General features: G+C 42.1%; 1 protein-coding gene across 6 annotated transcripts in view; it reads left to right on the top strand.

The window, feature by feature from the left end:
- PITPNC1 (phosphatidylinositol transfer protein cytoplasmic 1) overlaps positions 1-11378 on the top strand; it is a 274238-nt gene extending 262860 nt beyond the window's left edge. For 5 of the 6 annotated variants that reach the window (XM_045490739.1, XM_045490740.1, XM_045490738.1 and 2 more), the window contains one exon: positions 6676-11378. In XM_045490739.1, coding sequence (XP_045346695.1) covers positions 6676-6992 — 317 coding nt within the window. In that variant the 3' untranslated portion in view covers positions 6993-11378. Of the gene's footprint in view, positions 1-2521; positions 2641-6675 lie in introns of all 6 variants that reach the window. The other variant, XM_045490741.1, reaches the window with a different exon arrangement.
- The last annotated feature ends 13124 nt before the right edge of the window (positions 11379-24502 follow it).

Raw genomic sequence — 24502 nt, 5'->3', positions numbered from 1 at the left:
AGAGAGGGAGACACAGAATCTGAAGCAGGCTCCAGGCTCTGAGCTGTCAGCACAGAGCCCGAAGTGGGGCTTGAACCCACGAACCCCGACATCATGACCTGAGCCAAAGTCAGACTCAAGCTACTGAGCTACCCAGGTGCCCCTAGAAAACTGTATTTTCTCCTTACCAATCCCAAACTGATGGTATTTGACCCCAAACAATAGATTTTAAATAATGTTCTTCGTTTTTGTTCTTACACAAGTACAGCAGATTTGATGTAGGAAATAATAAACAAAAGGAAGAAAATGAAAATTACCTATAATTCCAACTCCTCAAAACAATCACTGTTAATATTTTGAAATGTATCCTTTTAGCCTTTTTAAAATGTATATAATGCTTTTCTGACAAAAATGATTTCATGTAATACATACAGTGTTTTCACCTCCAATTTTTGACAATATACCAAGAACATTTCTCTATAGTGTTAATTTTCTTCTACATCACTTTTGAATGGTTGTATATTACTGTCAGTCCCCTGGGTTGTTTTCCATTTCTCAGTATTACGAACAAGGCAGTAATGAATACCTTTGTTGTTAAATCCTTCTTCACGTCTACAAAATTGAAATATCTCTGAAAGCACACGGTTACACAGTTAAACCCTTCTCCTCACGTTGAGCTAATTAAAGATAAAGAACGATTTCTGTTGGGATTCACTAGAACAAAAAAACTACAATGCCTTTGTTTTTGTTTGCCAAAATACTGTCATGCCGGTGTCTGGGAAGGGAGGGGAGGGAGGGAAATGTCTAATGAACACATATATAGAGAAACGTCCCCAAAGTTTTAGCTTAAAAATGACCTCAGTATTCATTCCAGGTGTATTTGTGTTTAAGAAATGTTGATAACTAGCCTTTGAGGTTAAAGTTGATTGTTTTGAAAGAATATTGTTAATTAAGATAACGTTTGTTCTAATTACAAAGCAGCATCTCTTTATTGCTTTTCAGTTACCTCGATTTTCTAAAAGAAAAGCATGCTCTTTGCCTGGCCAGACTGCTGCTTAGCATCCTCGATACTTACATTGCTTATGGACAGTATTTTTGATTGATGGTTTTGGGGTGGGCGGGAGGGGGGTCATCGGCTAAATAAAATAGCCCAGGTTCGGATTTAGAGCCGCCCTCCATCTTGGCCCCAGACCACACTGAATTGAATCACAGGGTTCTGGCAAGTGTACCCTGTGGAGATGAAGAGAAGCTCACATGACATACATGGATTGATATAAAAAGACAGCAAACCACATGATGCAGCAAATACTTAGGGAAAAATTCCAGCTGTGAATACCCTCTCTGAATCCCCACCAAGCTAATTCGTGATCGGGGTGGTCGCATAACCAATTATTCAGCATACCTTCATTGTAGAGGGGCGTGAAGTTAAATTCTGCCATGAGAGCAACAGAGGAATGCCTGTCTGGGAAGATTGCTGGTAGCGTGGTGTAAAATAACCAAAGAGCGGGGTGGGGAGTCGAGGGTGAAACAGCAGCCATCTTGAAAGTGAGAATAATTGTTATTTTTACGCATTTCACATACTGAAGATGAATGGGTTCTTTGTTTCAGCTTTTTGTCAGTTGGATTTAGACGGGGGCTCCTCAGCCTTTACCACCATTGACATTTTGGCCCAGACACTTCCCTGTTGAGAAGGGGAGAGTGCTGTGCATTGGTAGGATATTCGGTGGCGTCACTGGCCTCCACCCCCTAGATGCCAGAAGCACCACCACCCCAGGTGTGACAACCGAAACTGTCACAAAGTTGTCCCCTGCTGGGAACCACTAGATTAGGAGATCGTTATCCTGAAATGCTGAAAAACTACAGACTCAGACCCAAAAGCATAATGTCATGTGCCATTTTATTTATAGATCAGTGTAGGTGGAAGTAATGCCAGCCATCTCCAAGCTGTTAGACTAGACTTGAAGTTCGATGTAGACCCGCACTCTCCAACACTATGAATTCTGTGCAGAAATACATCCATGTGTGAGCACTGCGCCCAATATCCCTTGTACCGGTAAACATCGTTTGTCTGCCTTCTATGTCGTGTCTCCTGCACTAGCAATGAAAGTGTCCTTTCTATGGTCGAATGCGTTGACTTAAAAAAATCTCCAAATCTGTTTTGAAGGGTGTATGAAAGGTAAGTATTAAACCAAACAAACCTGACCCCGTTCCCGAAGGGATCTTCTAACGATCGCTTTAGGAGATCTCAGGCTATGGCTCTGCCCACGTGCTAATACTTTCTACCCATCTAGCTCACGTTACAAGATTCACCCCTAAATTATTTCCACTCTTCTCTGTTCTAAGACTATTTCAACTTCACTTCCTTGCACTCACTCCCCGTTTGGCTGGTGTAGCTAACTTTATGACATCCTCTTCATAAAGTTAGTGAATCCCCTGCTTTTTAAACCTCTCTTTGGCTTCCGCTATCATCTTTCCCTAAAGTCTCCCCCTTGAAAGTCTGCGTTTAATAACAGTAGTTGCCAACGTCTTGACCTTTTTTCAGATATGACAATGGATGATGTTCGGGAATACGAGAAAAACATGCATGAACAAACCAACATAAAAGTTTGCAATCAGCATTCCTCCACTGTGGATGACATAGAGAGCCATGCCCAAACAAGTGTATGTAGAATTTTTAAAACATGTTGCCCACCCTTTACCAAACGTACACATAAACTGATATATGAAATACTGCAAACGTTCAGTTCTCGGCCTGCCACAAAAACATGTCGTCGTCGCCCAGAGGCTGTTGGTGAGGAACCTGAGCTGGGTCTAAACTGGACAGTGTCACCCCCCTCTCGACTTTTCGCTCCTTCAAAAAGCCGCTTGATTTGGGGGTTGTTCCACTCCTACAACCCAAGAACATGGAGAGTGGAAACGTCTGTGGCTGGTGAATGGCCTGCACCACGAAGGAAGACAGGGGTGAAAACAGAAGTCCTAGGAAAACTAGAACATCGTGACCGTAACTTTTAAGAACGTAGTTAGCATTCAAGTTATTCATTCAAGGGACAGCTTGTGACTCATCTGGTATTTGAGATTTCTTTACATTTCCTTTGAAATGCTTTCTATGGCTCTTTATAGCTGTTCTATTCTAGCCAATCAGTTCCTTTTTACTTGGGTTCATCTCAAGATGGGGTGCAATCTGTGCACGCACTGGCTGAGCGGTGAGCTGGGAACGTGCTGGGCCATGTGGCACGTCCAGCCTGGGACTTAAAATGAGACTCAGAGAGCCACAGGTTATTTAGTGGCACATAGGGCATTGAGAGCTGACTGCCTGGTGTATGTCAGCATTTGGAATATTGTTCCCTCCCAATCATTTGGTGCGAATGAAGGGGAGATACAGATAACGAAGAAAATGTAATCATCAAGTTGTTTGTATGTGTTTTTGGCCAGAGCCGTGATCTCTCTGGGTATCGGCTTGAGCCTGCCTGTCAGCTGGCCCATGCCCCAGGACAGAACATACTAGATTTTTAAGAAACTGGTAACCTAGTTGTGGAAAGTTGAGCAACGGCCATTGTTGTAAATGGGCGCTTCGGAATTGTGAAGATCTTTTGGTTGCACTTTGGAAATTCTTAGTTCAGATTTTAGAGCATGTGTTTGGTGTGTGCCCCACAAGGCTCGTTTGTTCCTGTCGGGTGTGTGTGGCTGTCCTTGAGGCCGAAATGGCCCTGACCTTCCCCCCACCCCATGTTGCACGCAGTGATTGGATTTGCCGAAAGCTGTTGGGTAGACTTAACTGGGGTGTTCCTCTCTATGCACAGGCCAGTCCCAGCAGGACCTCCCCCTTTCCTCTGTCCCTGTGCTCACGTTGGAAATGCTCATTAAAGACACTGTCCTTGAATATGCATCATTTTCTACTCCCTTTCCTTTTGGAATCTTAGATGCTAGCGCTCGCTCAGCCGCGCTCTGAAAGCTGCTTTGCTGGAAGTGTGACCAGACAAAGGAAGCCAGGGGAAAGGGGGAGAAATGCCACATTCCCAGGGATACTAAGCGAAGCGCTTTTCTCATTCCAGGCTCTTATGGTTTCTAGCTTACGGCTGTTTGTTTGGTTTTCTTTCTGTTTTGCTGTGATTATTACCATTAGAAAGTCCGTTTACTATGTATGTAGACAGTGGTACCTAGATGGTTCTCCCATGGGGAAGCCCCATGTGTTCTCTGGCTGAGATTCACTGTGGTTCCCATGACTTCAGCATAAGAGATGCCTATCTCCTCAGAAGTTATACAAAGCAGTTATTTTGAGTGCTGACGACATTTCCCTTATGCTTTGGAATTCCATCAAATTGGGGACCATTTATTTTTCCATTGTCTTTCTTCTCTATCATAATGAAAAACAGTTGACATCAAGAGGCCGCTGTCCGTCACAAATAAAAACTGCATGCAGGCTCAGTAAAGTTTAAATCCTCAACCTAAGACAGGACGTGGTAGGTTGAAATTATGCAAAATTAGCATCCATGAACATGGCAATAAGAAAATAACAGTCTTCTTTTCCATTGAGCAGTTTCGGTGCCTTCAAGGAAGGGAACTTCTAAGAGACTCTGGGAATGTAAAAACCCAATTCTGTATTTTGGATGCTCTCTGCCCCCTGCTGGATGTGTGGAGTAGAGCATTATACTAGCCACTAGAAAGTCTAATTTTCCAAGATGACATTTATTTATGATAGCAGAAACATACTCCATTGACTAAAATTTTTCTGGGAGTCTCAATTATACTTTGGAGTAAATCCTTCTTTTTTAAAAACTTAATCTCATTTCTTAGCTTGTTTAATAGTCTTAGTATTTTTTAAGTGGTAAATTTATAGGTACAATTTTTCTTGTTATAGTCTAAATTTTCTACGATATCGATATGATCGTAGTTTTTTATTTACTTTATAAATTTCCCCCTCAGAATCTTTTAACAATTGCTCCCAAGAAATCCTCTTAAGGGTTTAGTTTTTTAAGAAATATTTCTGGTTTCAAAATAAAAAGCTTCTGCACAGCGAAGGAAACAATCAGCAAAACTAAAAGGCAACCGACAGAATGGGAGAACATATTTGCAAATGACATATCAGATAAAGGGTTAGTATCCAAAATCTATAAGGAACTTATCAAACTCAACACCCAAAGAAACCTTTCTGGTCTGCTCATGTTACGATATGACCTCATATATATCTCCTAATGATTAATACCATGTTATGAATATTCATCCCATAATTAATATTTCCAAAGTGGATGTATTGCGCCTTGCTAGCTGATGCACTATCATCTCATGGTTCTACCACTCGGTGCATGGGAGAGGACAAGAATGAAAAATGGGTCTGTGGGAAGTTAAAATACATGTAGAAAATCCATGGGCAATAGCTTTCACCTTTTATTCAAGGACAAGCCCTTAGACTTTCACTCAGTGCTTTTTCTAATAAGCCCAGTTACCCATTTTCTCTGTTCCCCGTAAGGAAAAATGGCAAAGGGGACCAGGGATGGCCAGAGAGTAATTAATAAGAACCGTAACAATAGTGATGATGGTAATAGTCGTAGAGTTTTGAAAACTAGAGATCTCAAACTATTAAAAAAAAAAAAAAAAAAAAAGGCCGTGATAGAGGAGTCATCACTGTGTTGTAGCACAATGATTTTCATATTAGGTCTAAATGGTAACAAGTGTATATAATACATTAAATATATGGCCGGAGCGGCAGGGCGGGGTGGGGTCCTGGCTGGCTCAGCTGGTAGAGCGAGCAAGTCTTGATCTCAGGGTTGTGAGTTCAAGCCCCACGTTGGGCATAGACATTACTTAAAAATAAAATCTGTTTAAGAAATAAATAGATTAGGGAAAGATTTACATTTAAAAATAGATATATTTTTTTACTTGCTCACTTAAATAAAAACATCTCAGGTGTTTAGAAAATCTCCATCATCTGGCAATTCCTCTTACACGGGGCATCGCTGAGTTTATTTCTTGAATGCTTTTTTTCTTTTATGTTTCCTTGAAAAATGGCTTTATTTTTCTTGGCTTTGGGATAATTAGCAGGGTTTGTTGTTGTCATTACCTTACCTGTTTTTTTTTAAGCTGAATTAATTAAAATACAGGATGGATACATAGTCAGGATGGGTTCACAGTCAGGAAACCAGTAACCCCCAGAATACAAAAAAATACATTTATTGAATAAGAAGAAAATCTGATGATTTGCCTGTTTTACCCTATAAAGGTATACTTGCATGACCTAAAGTAGGTAATAATATGTGTCATTCCTGGGCCATTGATGGCTTTAACTGCCTTCCCTTTATAGAAAAGATAGGTCTAATAATAGTTCCATATATCATACCATACCCACCACGCATGCACACACACACACACACACACACACACACACACAGTCTGGTTCTGTACTCTGCTGATCAGTTCTAATTCAGAACATTTAAACTACTCACTGAAGAATGCTTTGGAAAATCTTGGATGGATATTCATAAAGGAATCTTTTTTTTTCCCCAGAGGTTTGCCTTAGTAAAAAAAAAAAAAATTTTTTTAGGGTTTAGCATTTCAGTGTTACTTTTGGTTTATAATCTGGACAGACCTCTTTATGATACAATTCCCGTAGTTCCCTTAAAATCAGGTGTAGAGATAAAGCCATTTGCATCTCTTCTAAATGACTGGTCATTTTTCTATTTTTTTTTTTTTTCTTTGAAGACATGACAATGGATGAAGTCCGAGAATTTGAACGAGCCACTCAGGAAGCCACCAACAGGAAAATTGGCGTTTTCCCTCCTGCGATTTCTATCTCGAGCATCCCCCTGCTGCCTTCCTCAGTCCGCAGTGCCCCTTCCAGTGCTCCGTCCACACCTCTCTCCACAGACGCACCAGAATTTCTGTCCGTTCCCAAAGATCGACCCCGGAAAAAGTCAGCCCCAGAAACTCTCACGCTTCCAGACCCTGAGAAAAAAGCCACCCTGAATTTACCTGGCATACACTTTTCAGATAAGCCATGTCGGCCCAAATTAGAGTAACTTCCTATGAATCTTTCAAGGGGTTTTTATATTTTCATTTGGGTTGTTGGGTTGTTTGTTTGTTTGTTTGTTTTTAAGAATCTTCTGATAGAGAAAAAGACTGCTTTGTCACTCAACCATGTTCTTTCGATCTCTGAGTATGCATGTGGTTAAGTAATTTCCCATATAATACGATTCCCTAAGTATGCCACACAGCATCATACTAGATGTAAAAAGTAAGGCTTGCAAAGGACAGAAGGAATCTTCTGTAACCACAGCTGGAAGCCGGGAGGAAGGCAGGAAGCCTTGTTATTGAGCATTTGATGAGGTATGTGTGGACTTAAAGAGTAAATAAATGAAAACCTTACGCCACTGCTACAGGGGTGGTAAAATAGTGAAGTCAGTCTCCTCTCATCAAACCTGAATTCTCAAAAATACTCTCAGGCATAACATACCTAACTGTTCGATTTCAAACTGTTTATCGCCAAGACTTGAATACTAGTACTTAACTGAGATTCCTATTTTGATTAATCTGACTCAGGATTTGGGGCCTAATTAACTCTTTAAATTTTTTGAAAATTTTAATTATCAACCTATAGAGGCTCCAAGTGCAATTAATGAGAACTTATTTATACCTTTCGCAGAATTTAATAAAGATTCCACTTGTTTCTGTCTTTTAATAACTTCCCCCTTTGTGCCCTTGTGGCCTCAGAAACCTTTCAGAATTGCATGGATGAGTGTGGCCGTAACTGACTGATTTGGGGATGGCTTGGTTTAGGAACCAAGAGGCCCAGGTGAGGCAAACGTCCTTTTTCTCTACAGGTACCAACAAACCCTGAATTGTCACCTTCCGTCATCCATTAAGATTCACAGTATTTGCAATTAATTGAGTAGAATTCGTTGACTCTTTGTCCATTCTAAAAAGCGCAGGGGTAGCCTAAGCTAACTGGACTTTAGCACTGTCAGGATGTCTGGTTTGGGAACCCTGAAAAAGAGAACTGTCTCCCATCCCTCTCCAGGTTTTACTTTTCATAACATCCAGATTTCCCTGGAACAGATTGCCCATCACCGGACCTTAAAAAAGACTGTCCTTCTCTTGCTCTTACTTGAAATCCAAATATTGGGAATGCTGCAGACGTGGAGTAAATGCTGTCGGTCGGGGGGGGGGGGGGGGGGGGGGCGGGGCGGAGAGAATGAGCAGAATTGATGACTCCTGTTTGTAGAGTATACAGGAAGCATGAGAAAAGGTGCCCCCCTGGCTAGCTGTCTTTTCTGCAAGTTGCCGTAATGCAGGATCAGAACCCAGGCTGACAGGAAGCAAGACCATTCAACCCAAGTGGCAGAAAGCGAACTCTCCTTTGCTCTAAAGAGAAAACTCTGCCATCGTCGCGCCTCACTGCCTTTAAACGCAGAAGGAAGGGCAAGCAGAACCTAGAATTTATTTTTGTCCTCCAAGAGAGGAAGACAACAAGGTAGTTGGGCAACTCCGAGGCCCCAGCTAGCCTTCCTGACCATAACCTCCAACCTCAGGAAAGGGACCTTCCCAAAACACAGATTCCAAAGGAAACAACAGAAACCAAGGAGCGTGTTCTCCTTCCCACACAGCCTCTCAGCCAGTGGACCCTGCCTGCTTCTCTGTCTCAGCGCTCAGCACGCTGCATAGTGTCTTTCCAATTGATCAACTCTCCCAAGGTGCAGGCGCTGGCCCCACGAACCCAGCACCGAGTATTCTAAGTCCTACGTCAGACTGTCAAGATCCTTTCTTTATCTACAGGTTGACATTGAGCTTAATAAATAAATAAACCCAGAACTCCAAGGAAACCAGTTGCAAATAGCTTAGATCCACAGTGCGTCTCTTCCCTGAGAATGACGGCGCTGTAGTAAGACCTCTCTGCATAGTATAGTAGCATGATTTTTGCCTGTGGGAAAACTTAATCTTCTCAAACCTCTTGGACTTGCTCCGTGGTCCCCTCTCCACACAGTAGTACTTAATGAGAATGTGTGGCTTTCGAGTGCAAACTTCTACTCTCAGAAGACACTGACATAGTATACGTATTTGCTTACTATTTGCCAGCTGAAATTTGCCAGGATGGGGCGGGATCGTTATTTTTGCACAGAACAGATTTATCTTGTGCGGGTCGTTAACACATCTGGCACCCAGTTTTTCCATTAATACCGTTGCCATTTTTCTTTTTTTGTAAAGCAGCTTCCGCTGTCAAGGTCAACAATGCTATATGCTTTAGAAAGCTGATTTCTGATTTCTTTCTGTGAGTTTTCTTTCTCCTGTAGCCAGTTCAGTAACACAGACATCCGTTTCAAAGCTGCCAATGATCGTGTGGTTTTTAGCCAACAAATGTGTGTGCGCTCCAAGTATGTTCAGTTTTTCCTGTCTACACGTGGTTTGTGTGCATTTAAACAAGGGGGTGGGGGGTGCAAATATTCCCTTAGCTGCTTTGAATATTTAATCCGGTCATCACAAGGCATAAATGACTTCAATATTTTGTCTATCTTGATTTTTCACCTGTCCTTTCATATTCTCCATACATGAGTCTGTTCCTTGTGCGATACAAGCCTGCGATGAATGTGTATATATAGACCATTAATAATTCCTATAAGGATGGAAATTAAATGCTTGCATGATGGAAACTTAGAAGAAAACAAAGCCGAAACTTGAATTTATTAAGCATGTTCGGGGAAACATAGAATCTTAACTCAGTGCCTCTGTCTGCAATGTGGAAACCTTCAACTTTGTTCACCGAAATTGTATTATACCTGTATATATATAAATATAGTATAGTGAATCAGACACCACCAGTTTTAAGTCTCTGGTAGCCAAATTAAAATAAATAATCCATAGAAGAACACATATGTTCACCCCATCTTTATCTCTGTCGTTAGTGGAGACCATCAAAACGGCCATAAATATCATTGCTTTGGATGGATTTCAAATGGTGAAATACCCCTTTGCTTCTCATTGGCTATAATACAGCATTGTCGCTTTGGCTGTGCTGTCCCAGGATAAGAAGGTCTCCGTGTTTTTACTGCACAGACTTTCTGTGAGATGAGCTCTGAAGATCATCGCATTTTCCTACAGTTGGGCTGAAATAAAGCAAAGCAAAGGAAAAGCATAACAAAGGAGTCTGTGACGTCTTTCAGTTACCAACGTAATAACAGAAACAAAGAGTTTGCTGGTGAACTAAGTTATAAACCTTCTGCTTTGGGTTTGCATCTGTGTGTGGGGGGAAATGGTTTTAATTTGGGAGGATTTAATACCCATGTTTTGGATTGTGAAAATAAATCTCTAAGGGGTGCAGTTGTGGGTGTCGAATGAACGCAGACACTTAAAAAAACACGAGATCTCCAAAAGCAAATGACACTGTCATCAACAGTGACCTAAGAGAAAAGATTCTGACACTTCTCAGGAAGTCATTTTTCCGTGAAAATTTCAAGACTACTGTCTTTATGTGTGTTTTCCAATTTTACTTACCTTAGCATCTCTGCGTGGCCTCAGAAACAACAAGGTCACTGGCTGGCTTACGTCAATAGGAATTTAACTTGTTACAAGGGCCAGAGTATAATTTAGTCACATAGAATGTGTATTCAGATAATCCAATAGAGAAGAATTGTCTAAATAGCTTTAGTCCCTTTCTGATCATCTGACTCAGTAGGCTAGGTGACAACCTGCCATCTGAGCCATAATTCTTGAAATTAAAAAGAAAAAAAAAAAGGTCTGTCTAATAACTGCAATTGATCATAAATAGACCATTTAAACTCTCCATTCTTGCTGAAACTGAAGTGTTACTCGAGAGCACAGCGTTGGCATGCAAAGACAACACCTACTGGGTTCTTCTGTGTTCTACCTTCAAAACAATCTGTTTGCATTTGAAATAGAAGTGTTTAAGCTTTTTAGGAGTTAGTGCAATAAGAGAATGTGAATATGTTAAGAATTTTTCAGATGCCGTTATTATAATTTCATTGTTAACAAGTGCATTAGGATAAGCCTCTGGATGTTTTTGCTTAAAATGGAAAACGTCTGTCGAATTGCAAGTTTTCCTTCAGTTTCTGTGTCATCACCAAGAAGAGGTTCTTTGAGTTGTTGTTATCTCTATGCCCCTTACGTGTGGCTTCGAGTGTAATTTTTTAGTGTTTACATTTCAAGCCGGGATCTGGATTAGTTACATATATTGAGTCAAAATACCACTGCCACTGCCGAAGGACCAAGTTTTGGAATGCACAGTGTTACAGACTACGAGCAGAGCAAGCAAGGTTTGATCATCATACGTGCCATCCTTCTGTGTCATTTTATGGCTGTTTTGTGTTGTTGGTTTTTTTCCCCCAGTTATTTATTATTGTTAATAACTTCCTTTTTCTTACATTCTATTGTAAATAAACTACAAAGCAATCTTCTTTCCAAGTGTAGCTTCCTTCTTTCCCTTTCTCAGCCATTCTCAAGGGAATGTTAGCAATTGTGAACTTGCGGGTTGCCGGAAAAGAAGCTTCAAGGAAGAAGGAATGAGCCAATGGTCGGCACTGAGACCTAGTTCTAGGTAGGAGTGGGAGTGGGTAGAGTGAAGACAGAAATGCTTTACTGCCCTTTGTCAGCAGTCGTTTGCTACATACCTCCCAGCCTATGCTCTCTTCAAACCTGAAGCTAATGTCAACGTCCGTGTCCCGATTGCATCAGGCCACAGGCTTCATATAACTGCACCATAACTAGGCTTTCTACACCGAAAACTTTCACGTAATCATGTCACACTGAGCCGATGAACTAAAACAGGCTTGCTTTTATAGCTCTCATTTCGCCATTGCCACTCCCACCCCGCCTTTTAATTCTGTCTTCCACACACGCAGACTTCACTTTGTGCCAGCAAACTCAGGTACAGCCAGCCTGGCTGTTTCTTCCTGGGGCCAAACTAGAAAGGTTGCTAAGTGTTTGGATGCTTACTGGTGAATAAATAGTTTGTAGTTTCCCAGCTTACCAGTACTGCTTTTAATCAGTGTTTCCTGTTTGAGTATTACTCTTAGACGTCCAAATGCCCACACTGTTCTCTAAAATTCCCTGTTTCCCTTTGGGAGTTTTTGCCTCCAACCTCCGATTGTACGTTGGCCTGTCAAGTTCAGGATAAATCATGTATTCTTCCTCCAAGCCCTGTTCTGAAATATCCCTCCATGAAAATGTTCCTCTCAAACCTGAAGCTTTGATGGCCTTGGAACAGCAATCAACCTGTGTGTACATGTACATATGTGTGTGTGTGTGTGTGTGTGTGTGTGTGTGTGTGTGTGTGTTTAACTCCACGTGGTTGATCCAAGCAAAGCCCTGTTTTCAAGTTTGTTATGTTGACTTTCTCCATTGAATTATCAGCCCTCTAATATTCCGTGCTCTCAAAAATTCCTTTTCTATAACATGCAACCTAGTGGGATGTGCCATTCAAGTCCAAACATTAAACTGGTTAGATTGGAAACAGTCTGGTACTCTGCCTTAATGCTCTGGCTCTGGTCCCAGCAGTGAAGACTCAAGGTAAGATGTAGCCCAGGAAACTCGACATGGCTTCAAATCCTACTGAACGTGGCTGTTCGGTACAGCAACATTACGGAGCAACGTTACCAACCTTACAAAATGAATTAGACACCTGGAATTTAGAAGGCACACACAAAAGCCTGGAGATCATCATTTCCCCTCCAATTTATAGAAGGGAGACTGGCCACTCTGTCTCTCGAGCATATTTAAAGACAGCCACATCTGGACCTTTGTGATTTTTTTTTTAAACCTTTATCTTTCAAAATAACTTTCCTGCTTCTAAGCGATTCCACATGCAAGATGCTGGCAGTTTGCTGCTCCTGAGAAACGCTTGAGAATCATTGGGTCATCTTAAGCACACTAGTGATCACATCCAGAGCATTCCAAAGGTAGCTTTGCTGCCCTCTGTATGCACTGGTTAAAGACCAGCCATCAGTTCTTTTTTTTTTTTTTTTTTTAATTTTTTTTAATGTTTATTTATTTTTGAGACAGAGAGAGACAGAGCATGAACGGGGGAGGGTCAGAGAGAGAGGGAGACACAGAATCTGAAACAGGCTCCAAGCTCTGAGCAGTCAGCCCAGAGCCCGACGTGGGGCTCGAACTCACGGACCGTGAGATCGTGACCTGAGCCGAAGTCGGCTGCTTAACGGACTGAGCCACCCAGGCGCCCCAAGACCAGCCATCAGTTCTAATGTGTGTTACGCCTCTTCTCAGAACGTAACTTGAAAACTGATAAATGTTTCTACAAGTTTGAATTTCCTCACACCCATCTTAGACTTATTCTATGTATTTGCATTTTGCTAAAATCTATTCTATAGACCCGAGGACATGAATTTCACTTTCCACCTTAATTAAGCACTGTAGAGTTTGCTCTTTCTTCTATGGAAGGTAACTCATAAGTGCATACCTTTCTATAAAATGCTTTGACGATTGCGAATTGTTTTATAAGCACCTTTCCATTTGGTACATAGCCTGTTTACCATTTTTCATAGCTATATAATAGTCCCCCAGGTTGGAAATCCATAATTTACTTAAACATTCCTTTATTATTTGGCATTTAGGTTATTTTCTGGATTTTGTTATTATATAGAGTGTTGTTAGGAGCATCTTTATAACATAGTTTATGTCTTCTTTTTAATGATTTGTTTTGGGTAAATTCCCAGAAATTGAATTACTGGGCCAAAGGATATGAATGTTTTTATGACTGAGCATTTACTGCCAACATCTCTTCCAAAGAAAATTGTAACAATTTACAGTTCTGCTGACAATATATGAGTGAGAACATTTGTCTTTTTAAACAAGTATTTACAGTTTTAAAAGTTTACTCCACTCCGCTTGTTAAGCAATTGCTAGCATCCAATTCCCATTGAAGTCCTTTGTTGGTTTAACGTATTAATACTCTCTTTTGGGGTGTTCATGTGATGAAGGGCAAACGTAGACAAAGAAGTTCTCTGATTTATTTAGAGGTTCAGTGTCTTCGCTGGCTTACTACACTGCAGAAACATTGGCTACGAAAGAGACAAAAACATAAGGAACTCCATTTAATTGAATAAACAAACATCAATTCTCATTTGTGTTCGCACTTTCAGTGATAACATTGAATGCATCTTTACTTGAGGATTTCCTGAAAACCACCATGTAAATGCCAACAGAATTTTTTGGGGTTGTTTCATTTTGTTTTGTTTTGTTTTGTTTTTAACCAGGAGAGAATGAAAGTAAGAACTCAAGCTCACTGTTATTTTAGAATCCATGCTTTCCTGATTCTAACAGGACCTTGGTAAGGACAGCAGAAGCTTAAGTCTTTCCTTTAACTTCTTGGAAAGAACATGATGATAGATTGCATGTGTGTCCCCAGAAAAAAGGACATCAACAGACTGTGCATCATCCTCTCTCACTGACGCCACGTGAGAGCCACTCCTGGAGAAGACAGAATTCTCCTCAAGGAGAATGGTCATTCCTCCCACATCACAAGGACAAGGAATAAAATCTACCCTCAAATTCGTGCGCCATCTGACTGCTGTCTTTACTTTTTTGTTGTCCGTGTCGTGTGTTTGGGTTAACTTTTTATTTTGAAAGAACTATGGATTCGCAGGGAGTTACAAAGAAATGGGTAGGGATGTCCCGTACATCCTTACCCCGGCCTCCCCCAATAAATATGATAACCACGAAATTGATACAATCCATAAAGCTCATTCAGATTTCACCGGTTCTACATGCACCACATTGTGTGTGTGTGTGTGGATCTGTGCAATTTCACCACCTGTGTAGCTTCGTGTAATCACCATCATATTCAAGCTACAGAACTGTGTGATCCCCACAGGACCCTCTCATACATGCGGCCACTGGTTTCGCCTCCCAAACCTTTGTGAAATATTTTATTAGTGAAATATTTCGCAGCCATATCTTTTTTTCACCATAACATACTCATCACAGCTCTCAAACGTTTTGGGGGTATTTTTTAAAGATTTTTTTTTTAATGTTTTTATTTATTTTTGAGACGGAGAGAGACAGAGCATGAGCAGGGGAGGGGCAGAGAGAGAGGGAGACGCAGAATCCCAAGTAGGCTCCAGGCTCTGAGCTGTCAGCACAGAGCCCGACGCGGGGCTCCAACTCACAGACCGTGAGATCATGACCTGAGCTGAAGTCGGACGCTCAACCGACTGAGCCACCCAGGCGCCCCTTTTTGGCTATTGTTTAAATGTTTATTAATTTAGAGAGAGAGCGTGCACGGTTGGGTTAGCTACAGCTGAGGGGCTGCGTTGGGGGATGTGGGAGGAAGGCTAATATTTGAGTTTAGGGGCAGGCAATCTTGTTTAAAACCTTTAAAGGCTAAACATTTGGATTTATATGTATTTCTTTTATTTTTTTAATGAGAGAGAGAGCATGTGCCAGAGGGGGAGGGGCAGAGAAAGAGAGAATCCCAAGCAGGTTCTGTGCTGTCGGCACGGAGTCCGAGGCAGGGCTCGAACTCATGAAACCGTGAGATCATGACCTGAACCAAAACCAAGAGTCAGTCACTTAACCGACTGAGCCACTCAGGCGCCCCTACATTTTACTTCTATAAAGATAATTAAATGAGGGTGCTTGGGTCATTTTTTAAAAACTGGCTAATTCATATTATCTGGTGGGTCAATAGTATGTATACTCAGATTCTTTTGAGCAGCATGACCTTGTATTTTCAGAATATAAAAATGTCAAGAACTTTCCTTTTTTCCTGATAGGCTAGGTCTAATTTACATCTAAATGAAAAAGCTTTTTCACATAAGACACCCTCCCCAACCTGATGAATGGCTTTTGAGACAGATCTAATTAATACACAGAAGTTTAACTAGAAAAACCAACATTTTGTTATTTGGATTTGCTAAGCAATACCACCGCCTCAGCTGAAACTCTTCAGTGAATCCTTTTAAGTAAAATTAAACCAAATGTACTCAAAGAAGCATACATATCTTTAACAAGAGCCTCTTCAGATCTGGATCCAAATATGAATCAATTATTTTAAGTGTTTTTGGCGAGTTCCTCTCTTCCTCTCCCTCCGGAATCTTTTTTTTTTTTTTTTTTTTTTAATGTTTATTTATTTATTTTTGAGAGACGGGGTAGAGAGAGCAGGAGAGACAGAATCCCAAGCAGGCTCCGCACTGTCACTGCAGAGCCCTACACAGGGCTCAAACCCGAACCCACAAACGTGAGATCATGACCTGAGCCAAAATCAAGGGTCAGGCGCTTAACCCACTGAGCCACCCTGGCGCCATATATATAGAGATAGATAGATACTTTTTAAATGTTTGTTTCTTTTTCAGAGAGAAGGAGGGGAGCACAGAGAGGGGAGGGACAGAGAGAGGGAGACACAGGATCAGAAACGGGCTCTGCGCTGACAGCAGAGACCCTGACGCGGGGCTCGATCTCCTGAACCGTGAGATCGTGACCTGAGCGAAATCAGAGGTTTAACCAACTGAGCCACCCACGGTTCGTGGGTTCAAGCCTCATGTCGGGCTCTGTGCTAAGCTCAGAACCTGGAGCCTGCTTCAGATTCTGTGTCTCCCTCTCTCTCTGCCCCTCCCCCCACTTGCACTCTGTCTCTCAAAAAATAAATAAACACTTAAAAATTTTTTTAAAAAAAGAAAGAAAAGAATAGAACCAATTTAGGGGTGCCTGGCTGGGTCAGCTGGTGGAATCCCCAACTCTTGATCTCAAGGTCGTGAGTTCAAGCCCCATGTTAGGTGTAGAGCCTACTTAAAAAAAAAAAAAAAGGAATAGAACCAATTTATTTGTAGAGCTGACTGAGGAAGAAGAGCTTGGTGAACGGATTGTCTTTAACCCTTGCTCACGCTAAGCTGACAGAGGAAGATGTTGGGGCCACAGGGGTGGAGGGGAACAATCCCCACATAGTTGAGCAGCGTCCTAGCCCAGACCCACTTGACCTTTCCCTGAGGCAACAACTGCACAAAGAAATTCACTCGTACCCACCCCCGTGCTGCCCCATATGCCGGACCTAATAGACTTTAGAGGTAGAATATGTTTAAGCAGCCTCAAACCTCATCCTCGGCCCCATCCCCCACATATTGGGAAAACTATTCCCAAGCTGACTTGGGTATTTTGTCGTTACCCTGCATTCTCTTCCTGCCTTCCCGGTGAAACTGGTTCCTAGGGCCAATCTCTGCTGGAGTCTTCATTCCTCACCCTGGTCCTGATAAAACTTACTCAGTAATCTAGTACTGTCCTTCATCTTTGTCCCTTCCTTCCTTCCTTCTTTCCTTCCTTCCTTCTTTCTTTCCTTCCTTCTTTCCTTCCTTCCTTCTTTCTTTCCTTCCTTCTTTCCTTCCTCCCTTCTTTCCTTCTGTCTTTCCTTCCTTCCTTCTTTCCTTCCTTCCTTCTTTCCTTCCGTCTTTCCTTCCTTCTTTCCTTCCCTCTTTCCTCCCCTCCTTTTTCCTTTAACTCCTTTCTTCTCTCCCTTCACAGTGCCTATCATGTATCAGACACGAGGAGAGGCACAGGGGACACAGAGTGAGCAAAAATAAATCTGGTTTCTCACCTTACAGTTTAGTGGAAAAGATATAATACTTAACATAGTCACACAAATGTGTAACTGCCGTCTGACACAGGGTCAGTGAAGGAAAGTTACACCACTCTAGGAGAGTACACAACACAAGGAGAAGGCTGTGAAATCTGAAAGGTGAGTCATAGCTAATCCAGGAGGAGCTTAAAGCATTCCTAGCAGGGCCGCCTGGCTGGCTTGGTGGGTTAAGTGTCCAACATCAGCTCAGGTTATGATCTCATGGATCATGGGTTCAAGCCCCGCGTCGGGCTCTGTGCTGACAGCTCAGAGCCTGGAGCCTGCTTTGGATTCTCTCTCTGCCCCTCCCCCACTTGCATTCTGTCTCTGTCTCTTTGAAAAATAAATAAAACATTCAAAAAAAAATTTTTAATGAGGCACCTGGGTGGCTCAGTCAGTAAAGCATCCGAATTTAGCTCAGGTCATGATCTCACAGTTTGTGGGTTCAAGCCCCGTGTCGGGCTCTGAGCTAACAGCTCAGAGCCTGGAACCTGCTTCGAATTCTGTGTCTCCCTCTCTCCCACTCTGCCACTCACACACACTTTCTGTCTGTCTGTCTGTCTCTCTCTCTCTCTAAAATGTAAATAAACATTAAAAAGTTAAAAAAAAATTTTTAATAATAAATAAATAAATACTCAAAGCATTCCTAGCAAAGGCCTTGAGGTGGAGAGGGCAGACTGTATTTCAGGTTCTGAAGAAAACTAATATGACTTGAGTCAGAGAACAAGGGATATCTGATGAGAGATGAACCAGGGAAGAATGGCAGGGGTCCAACCTTGCAAAGCTCTGGTGGGTAGGTAGGGTTGCCAGCCTTAGCAAATAAAAATACAAGATGCCAAGGGTGGGTGGGTCATTCGGCTGAGCATCTGGCTCTCGGTTGGGCTCAGGTCATGATCTCACAGGCACATGGGTCATGAGTTCGAGGACCAAATGGGGCTTTCAGGCTGACAGTGTGGAGCCTGCTTGGGATTCTCTCTCTGCCCCTCTTCCACTCGTGTGCACGTGCCCTCTCTTTCTCTCTCTTTCTCTCAAAATGAACGGATAAACTTAAAAAAAGTACAAGATGCCAGGTTGAGTTTAATTTAAGGCGAGTGATGATATTTATGCTAAAAGTGATTCTTCATCTGAAATTCAAACTTTACTGGGCATCCTGTGTTTTCTTTGGCAACCCTACTTGTGGGTCAGGTAAGGATTTGCTTTTGTTCTTCCTGAGACCAAGGCATTCAAGGGTTTGAAGCTGGGGAGCGGCATAATCTGATTACATTTTGAACAGGTCACACTGGCTAGAGATTAAACAGGAACAAGCAGAGAAGCACGGGGACAAGGAACAATTACAGTGGCCCAAGGAAGAGCAGGGGGCTGGCCCTGAGGGATGGTAGGGGAGAAGGGGCGAGGTGGACACGTTGAGCTAGGTTGAGAAGATCAAATCAACAGCGTTGGACACCTACCTACTCTGGTCCCACCTTCCACATGCCGATGGTGCTGAAATGCCCAAATCCGTATGTCTGACCTGAACCTCTGCCAGGAACTCCGGGCCCATGAGAGCTACTGCTGACTTGGCACCTCAAGCTCAACACAGCCAGACTAGACCTCTAGGTCTGGCCTCTCCAAACCACTCCCTCCAAATCCCCCCTCCCCTGCCTCGACCTCCTATGTCAGTAAAGAACACCCCAATCCACCTGGCACTCAAGCCAAAAGCACAGGGCTTGCTCTTGATTCCCCTCCCTCTCTCACTACCACACTCCATCCATCTACCGTCCTGTTGACTTCACCCCAAATCCCATCCTGAATCAGTCCACTTTCTTCTATTTCCATTATTACTACCAACCACAAGTCACCATCCGTCGCACCCAGATGAATGGTAGAGTCTCAAAATTGGTCCTTCCGTTTCCACTTTTCTTCACCTACAACCCATTCTCCCCCCGGGAGCAAAGGTAATCCTTTCAAAATAGAAATCAGATCTTAGCTTAAAACCCTTCCAGCACTTCTAATGGCATTTAGAACGTGCCAACTCCTCACCTTGGCTTACAGAGAGTCCTAGAAGATCAAGGCTCCTGCCTTTCTCCGCCTCATCACCATAGGTTGTCCCCCATCACCTGACCCCTTCTTGTCCCGCAAATCTCAGTGGGAAAGTCCCATCTTCAGGGAGACTTTTCTTGAGCAGACTGTCTCCCCCACTTCCCATGGGGTTGAGAGCTCCTTGGGAGTAGGAGCCTCATCTGTCTCATTCACTGCCAAATTCACAACTCCTAGGCCCTCATCAATATTTGTGAAGTGAATGAATACATAGGAATAGTTTGGATCTGGGAGACAAGGGAGAGGAAGTATCAGTGATTTCTGGATTTCTCAGTCCAGTGACTGGAAACCACTTCCAGAGGCCAGACCCCTCCCAGATTGTTTATTTGTTCACCTGCCAGCAATCGCTTTTGCAGAGCCCTGGTTACTGCTCTGACCTCAACTTGGACCCTTAGTGACAAGTTGTCCAAATTCTTCCTGAAGATTGTTGGCTTCTGTGGACACTGTACCCCGCCCACCTGTCTAAAAGTCCTCAACTTAAGGGGTGTCTGGCTGGCTCAGTCAGGGGAGCATGCAACTCTTAATCTGATCTCGGGGTTGGGAGTTCAAGCCCCATGTTGGGTGTAGACATTACTTAAAAATAAAATCTTAAAAAACAAAAACAAAAACAAAAACCTCTTCTGCTCCTCAGCTCAAGTTTTTTTCTCCTCCTTCCCTGTCCTGTGAAATTAAATTACAAGCGTTTGCTTGACCTCAAATTCCAAACACACCTGTTGCGTTTGGGCACGATGGAAGGGCATAAGCGTTAGACTGAAATGTGTGCCCTAAATTACCAAAAAATTAAAATTAAAAAAAAAAAAGCATAGATTCTTCCTTTATCTCTGAAATTTACCGTGGGAAGTACAGAGGTGTCTGCCTGAGTTTCAGTGATATTGTTCAATTCATCATGGCGGTCTCAACATTTGCCTCAAAGGTACTTTGAGATTCTAACACCGGAAAATATATCTTGGAGCATCTTAGACCATATTTAAGAACCACCATAACTTCCATATGATATGGAGATCTGGTAGAATATATATATCTGCCATGTATCTTCTTTTCAGAATGGTGCTTCTAGAAATGTTCCTTTGGCAAAGCTCTTACTATAACCCACTCATGCAATGTGCACACCACCAACTGTCAACCTTCCATGAAAAATCCATAATGGGCAACATTCTCCCTTTTGAATATGGGCAGGCATCCCTTCCTACCCGTTACATAATTAGACTTGTTCATTGTATATTTATCACCTAATTCTATTCTAGGAATTGAATGTGAGAGGCGATAACTTCCCCCAGTCTTCACGGCTAGGCAGCCAAGCAGCATAAACATGACAAACAATTCAGATGGAACAGCCACAGCTCACAGTAAAATGTACAGGGTCACAGCTGCCTTTGAAGCCTGGCTCTTCTGTGTCTCTCACTGGCGATGGATACCCAGGCTATGTTCTTGCTCATTGACCTCGACTGATGCATCTTGGAAGTGGAACATTTTGACCCGTTCTTATCTGAGACTAGGTTACTGAAGCCTCCTAGTTCCCTTGTTACGGCTGGTGTCCTTCCAGAAAGGATTGCAATCTCCTTTAATAGTTTACCAAACTTAGACTCGAATTTACAGATGAACACGCAAATGCAGCTTCAGCTTTCTCAACCACCAAGTCTTACTTTATCCTAATGGATCAAGCCCACAGCCCATTTATTACAATGGCTTGCCATGTGAGTGTTCTTCTATTTAACAAACGTATATTAAACTCTTTCTTCTTTTAAAGTAAACCCTATGCCCTATATGGGACTCAAACTCATGACCCCGAGATCCAGAGTCACATGCTCTACTGACTGAGCCAGTCAGGCACCCCTGTATTGAACCCTTTATATAGATCAGACACAATTGCTGGTGCTAGGAATGCAAAGATGTAAAGTGATCGATTCATTCATTTAAATAGCATACTTTTAATGAGTACCTACTAAGTGCCAGGAAATGAGGATGTGTAGGTTAATAGGACAGACAGGGACTCCCTATGCCCAAGAAGTTTATGATATAGGGGCGCCTGGGTGGCTCAGTCAGTTAAGCATCTGCTGCTTCATTTAGGCTCAGGTCATGATCTCACGTTGGGGAAATCAAGCCCTGCATTGGGCTCCACATCATGGAGCCTGCTTGGGATTCTCTCTCTCCTCTCTCTGCCCCTCTGCTGCTCGCTTGTGTGTGCACTCTCAATCTCTCTCTCAAAATAAATAAATAAACTAAAAAAAAAAAAAGAAGTTTATGACATAGTTGGGGAGCCTAGGTGAGTGAGAAAACTAATTTTTAAAAATTTACAAACTATGATAAAAAGGAAACAAATTGTTAAGAGAATGATGGGCAAGACTTGTTTTAGACAAGGTAGACAGGAAGGCCTCTCTGATGATGGTATCCTCATCATCTATCACCTGGATAACTACAGTAACTACAATAGCCTTCCAATAAAGTCCCCTGCTTGTGCCACAGGACATTTGCACTTTCTGCCGACAATGCTCTTGTCTCGGCTAACTCCATAATTAGCTCCCTCTCCTCTTTCATATCATTTACTCAAAAGACATCTTCTCAAGAACACCTTCTATGGTCCCATCCTTACTAAAATTTCACATACACACCTATCATCCAATTCCCCCCTCCCCTTTTCATTTCCCCCTTCTGAGCTTTTTTTTTTCCTCCTTGCCACTTATAATAATGTAAGTTACAAAGCATAATACGTGCGTAATAAAACACATATTCCTGAACCCACCACCCAACCTAAAAAATAGAATGATATCAATAGCTACTCCATATATGGCTGCATATTTCATGAAATCCCCAAACCATCAAAAATCTATTACCGATTATGCAAGAATCAAGAAGAAAAAGAAAGTTCTTTATGTATTGATAGGGAGTGAGCTACAAGACATATTATTTAGGTGAAAAAAGCAAAGGGCAGAGCACTGGATACACTATGCCATCCTTCTCGTAAAAGCGAGATGAAAAAAGGTGTATGTACACAAGACTTATATGGGTAGAAAATCTATCTGAAATGTTACGTAAAAATTGTTAACACTGATCATCTCTGAGGAGGAGGATAGGGTAGCTGGAGACAGGGATGGGAGAGTTTTAACTCCACATAGCCTTTGTATGTTTGGAATTCTGCGTAACCTATCGTATTCGTCTCCTGGTGCTGCCATAATTGGATCCTAGAAGTCTGAGATCAAGGTGTCTTCAAGGTGACTTCTTCTGAGACCTCTCTCCTTGGCTTGTCCATGGCGATCTCCTCATGTCTTCACAACACCTCCTCTTTGTGGGTCTGTGTCCTATTCTCTTCTCCTCCTTTTTAAATTTCCTCTTCTTATAATAAAACCAGTCATACTGGATTAGGGCCACCCAAATGACCACATTTTACCTTAATGACCTCTCTGAAGCTCTGTCTCCAGATACAGTCCCATTCTAAGGTACTGGAGGCTAAATCTTCCACATATTAAGTTGGTTAGGGGAGGGGATGCTTCAGCCCATAACCTCTATCACAAGAAAGAATGGAAAGAAAATGTAGGAGCGCCTGGGTGGCTCAGTCGGTTAAGTGTCCCACTTGAGCTCAGGTCATGATCTCTCCGTTTGTGGGTTCAAGCCCTGTGTCAGGCTCTGTGCTGACAGCGCAGTGCCTGCTTGGGATTCTCTCTCTCCCTCTCTCTCTCTCTGCCCCTCCCTCACTCACTGTCTCTCTCTCTCAAAATGAATAAACTTAAAAAAGTTGTCTTTCACATTATTTTTCATAAAAAATACTATTTATGTTACTATGTAATGAGTTTATTACTATTTTAAAATGAGTAACTTTTTTCCTGATTCCTGTTTTAATTTCCAATACAGTAAATATCAATAAATATAATCTGTAGAAACAAAAGCTATTTGTAATCCTCAATAGTTTTTAAGAATTTGAAGGAATCCTGGGGCACCTGGCTGGCTCAGTCCATGGAACATGTGACTCTTGATCTTGGGGTTGTGAGTTTGAGCCCCATGGTGAGTATAGAGATTACCCAAAACAAAATCCAAAAAAAAAAAAAAAAAGTAAAGGAATCTTGAAATCACAAAGTTTGAGAAACTCTGTATTTATCTAATTTTTTAAAGTAATCTCTACACCCAGTGTGGGGCTCAAACTCACAACCCTGAGATCCAGAGCTGCATGTGCCTCTCACTGAGCTATCCAGCCATCCCTCTTCCAACTGAGCGAGCCAGGTATCCCAAGAACCCCTGTTTTAAGTCTTCAAGCTGAAGGAAAAGGGAAAGCACAAATTCAAAATTATGAGTAAGCTTTCACTATTTATTCATTAGTCGCACAAATATTTATGGGATACGCATTATGCCAGATACTAGTGAAAAATCCAGAGTTCCTTCAAAGAAATAAAACATAATGGGTCACCCAGTACTGGATGGCACATGTTACAATAACATCGGTGCATTGAATCATTTAATCCAGTCCCAGAGAATCAGGGTAGACTTTCTGGAGGAGGAGGAAATGTCTAGGCTGGAACCAAACCATGGGCAGTATGCACCAGACAACGTTCAGTGGAGAGGCCGATGAACTGTCCTGGGAGGAAAAGGAAGGTTTCACAGAGGCCAAGATGGGTCGAATCGCATAGTACTTCTTTTCCAACTAACAAAGGGGCCACAAATTCGTAGTCAAATTCCTTGGCAACTTTGGAAAATTAAAGGCCTGTTAGCCTTATTAAGAGTTTACAGTATTTGATTCCTTTACAGTAGCTAAATATCCTCTTGTCTCCAGTGTTGTAATGTTGTAGCCATAAAGTATCTCCACACATAAGGCGATCCATGTGGATGCTTGATTTAAATGTTGCCCTGATGTAACACCTGATATAGGTTTTTTAGTAATTGCCCATTTAGATGGTT

This window comes from Leopardus geoffroyi, chromosome E1 (assembly GCF_018350155.1).
Source record: "Leopardus geoffroyi isolate Oge1 chromosome E1, O.geoffroyi_Oge1_pat1.0, whole genome shotgun sequence".
NCBI lineage: Eukaryota > Metazoa > Chordata > Mammalia > Carnivora > Felidae > Leopardus > Leopardus geoffroyi.
The sequence above is the reverse complement of the archived record's forward strand: the minus strand, read 5'-3'. Positions and strand labels throughout refer to the sequence as shown.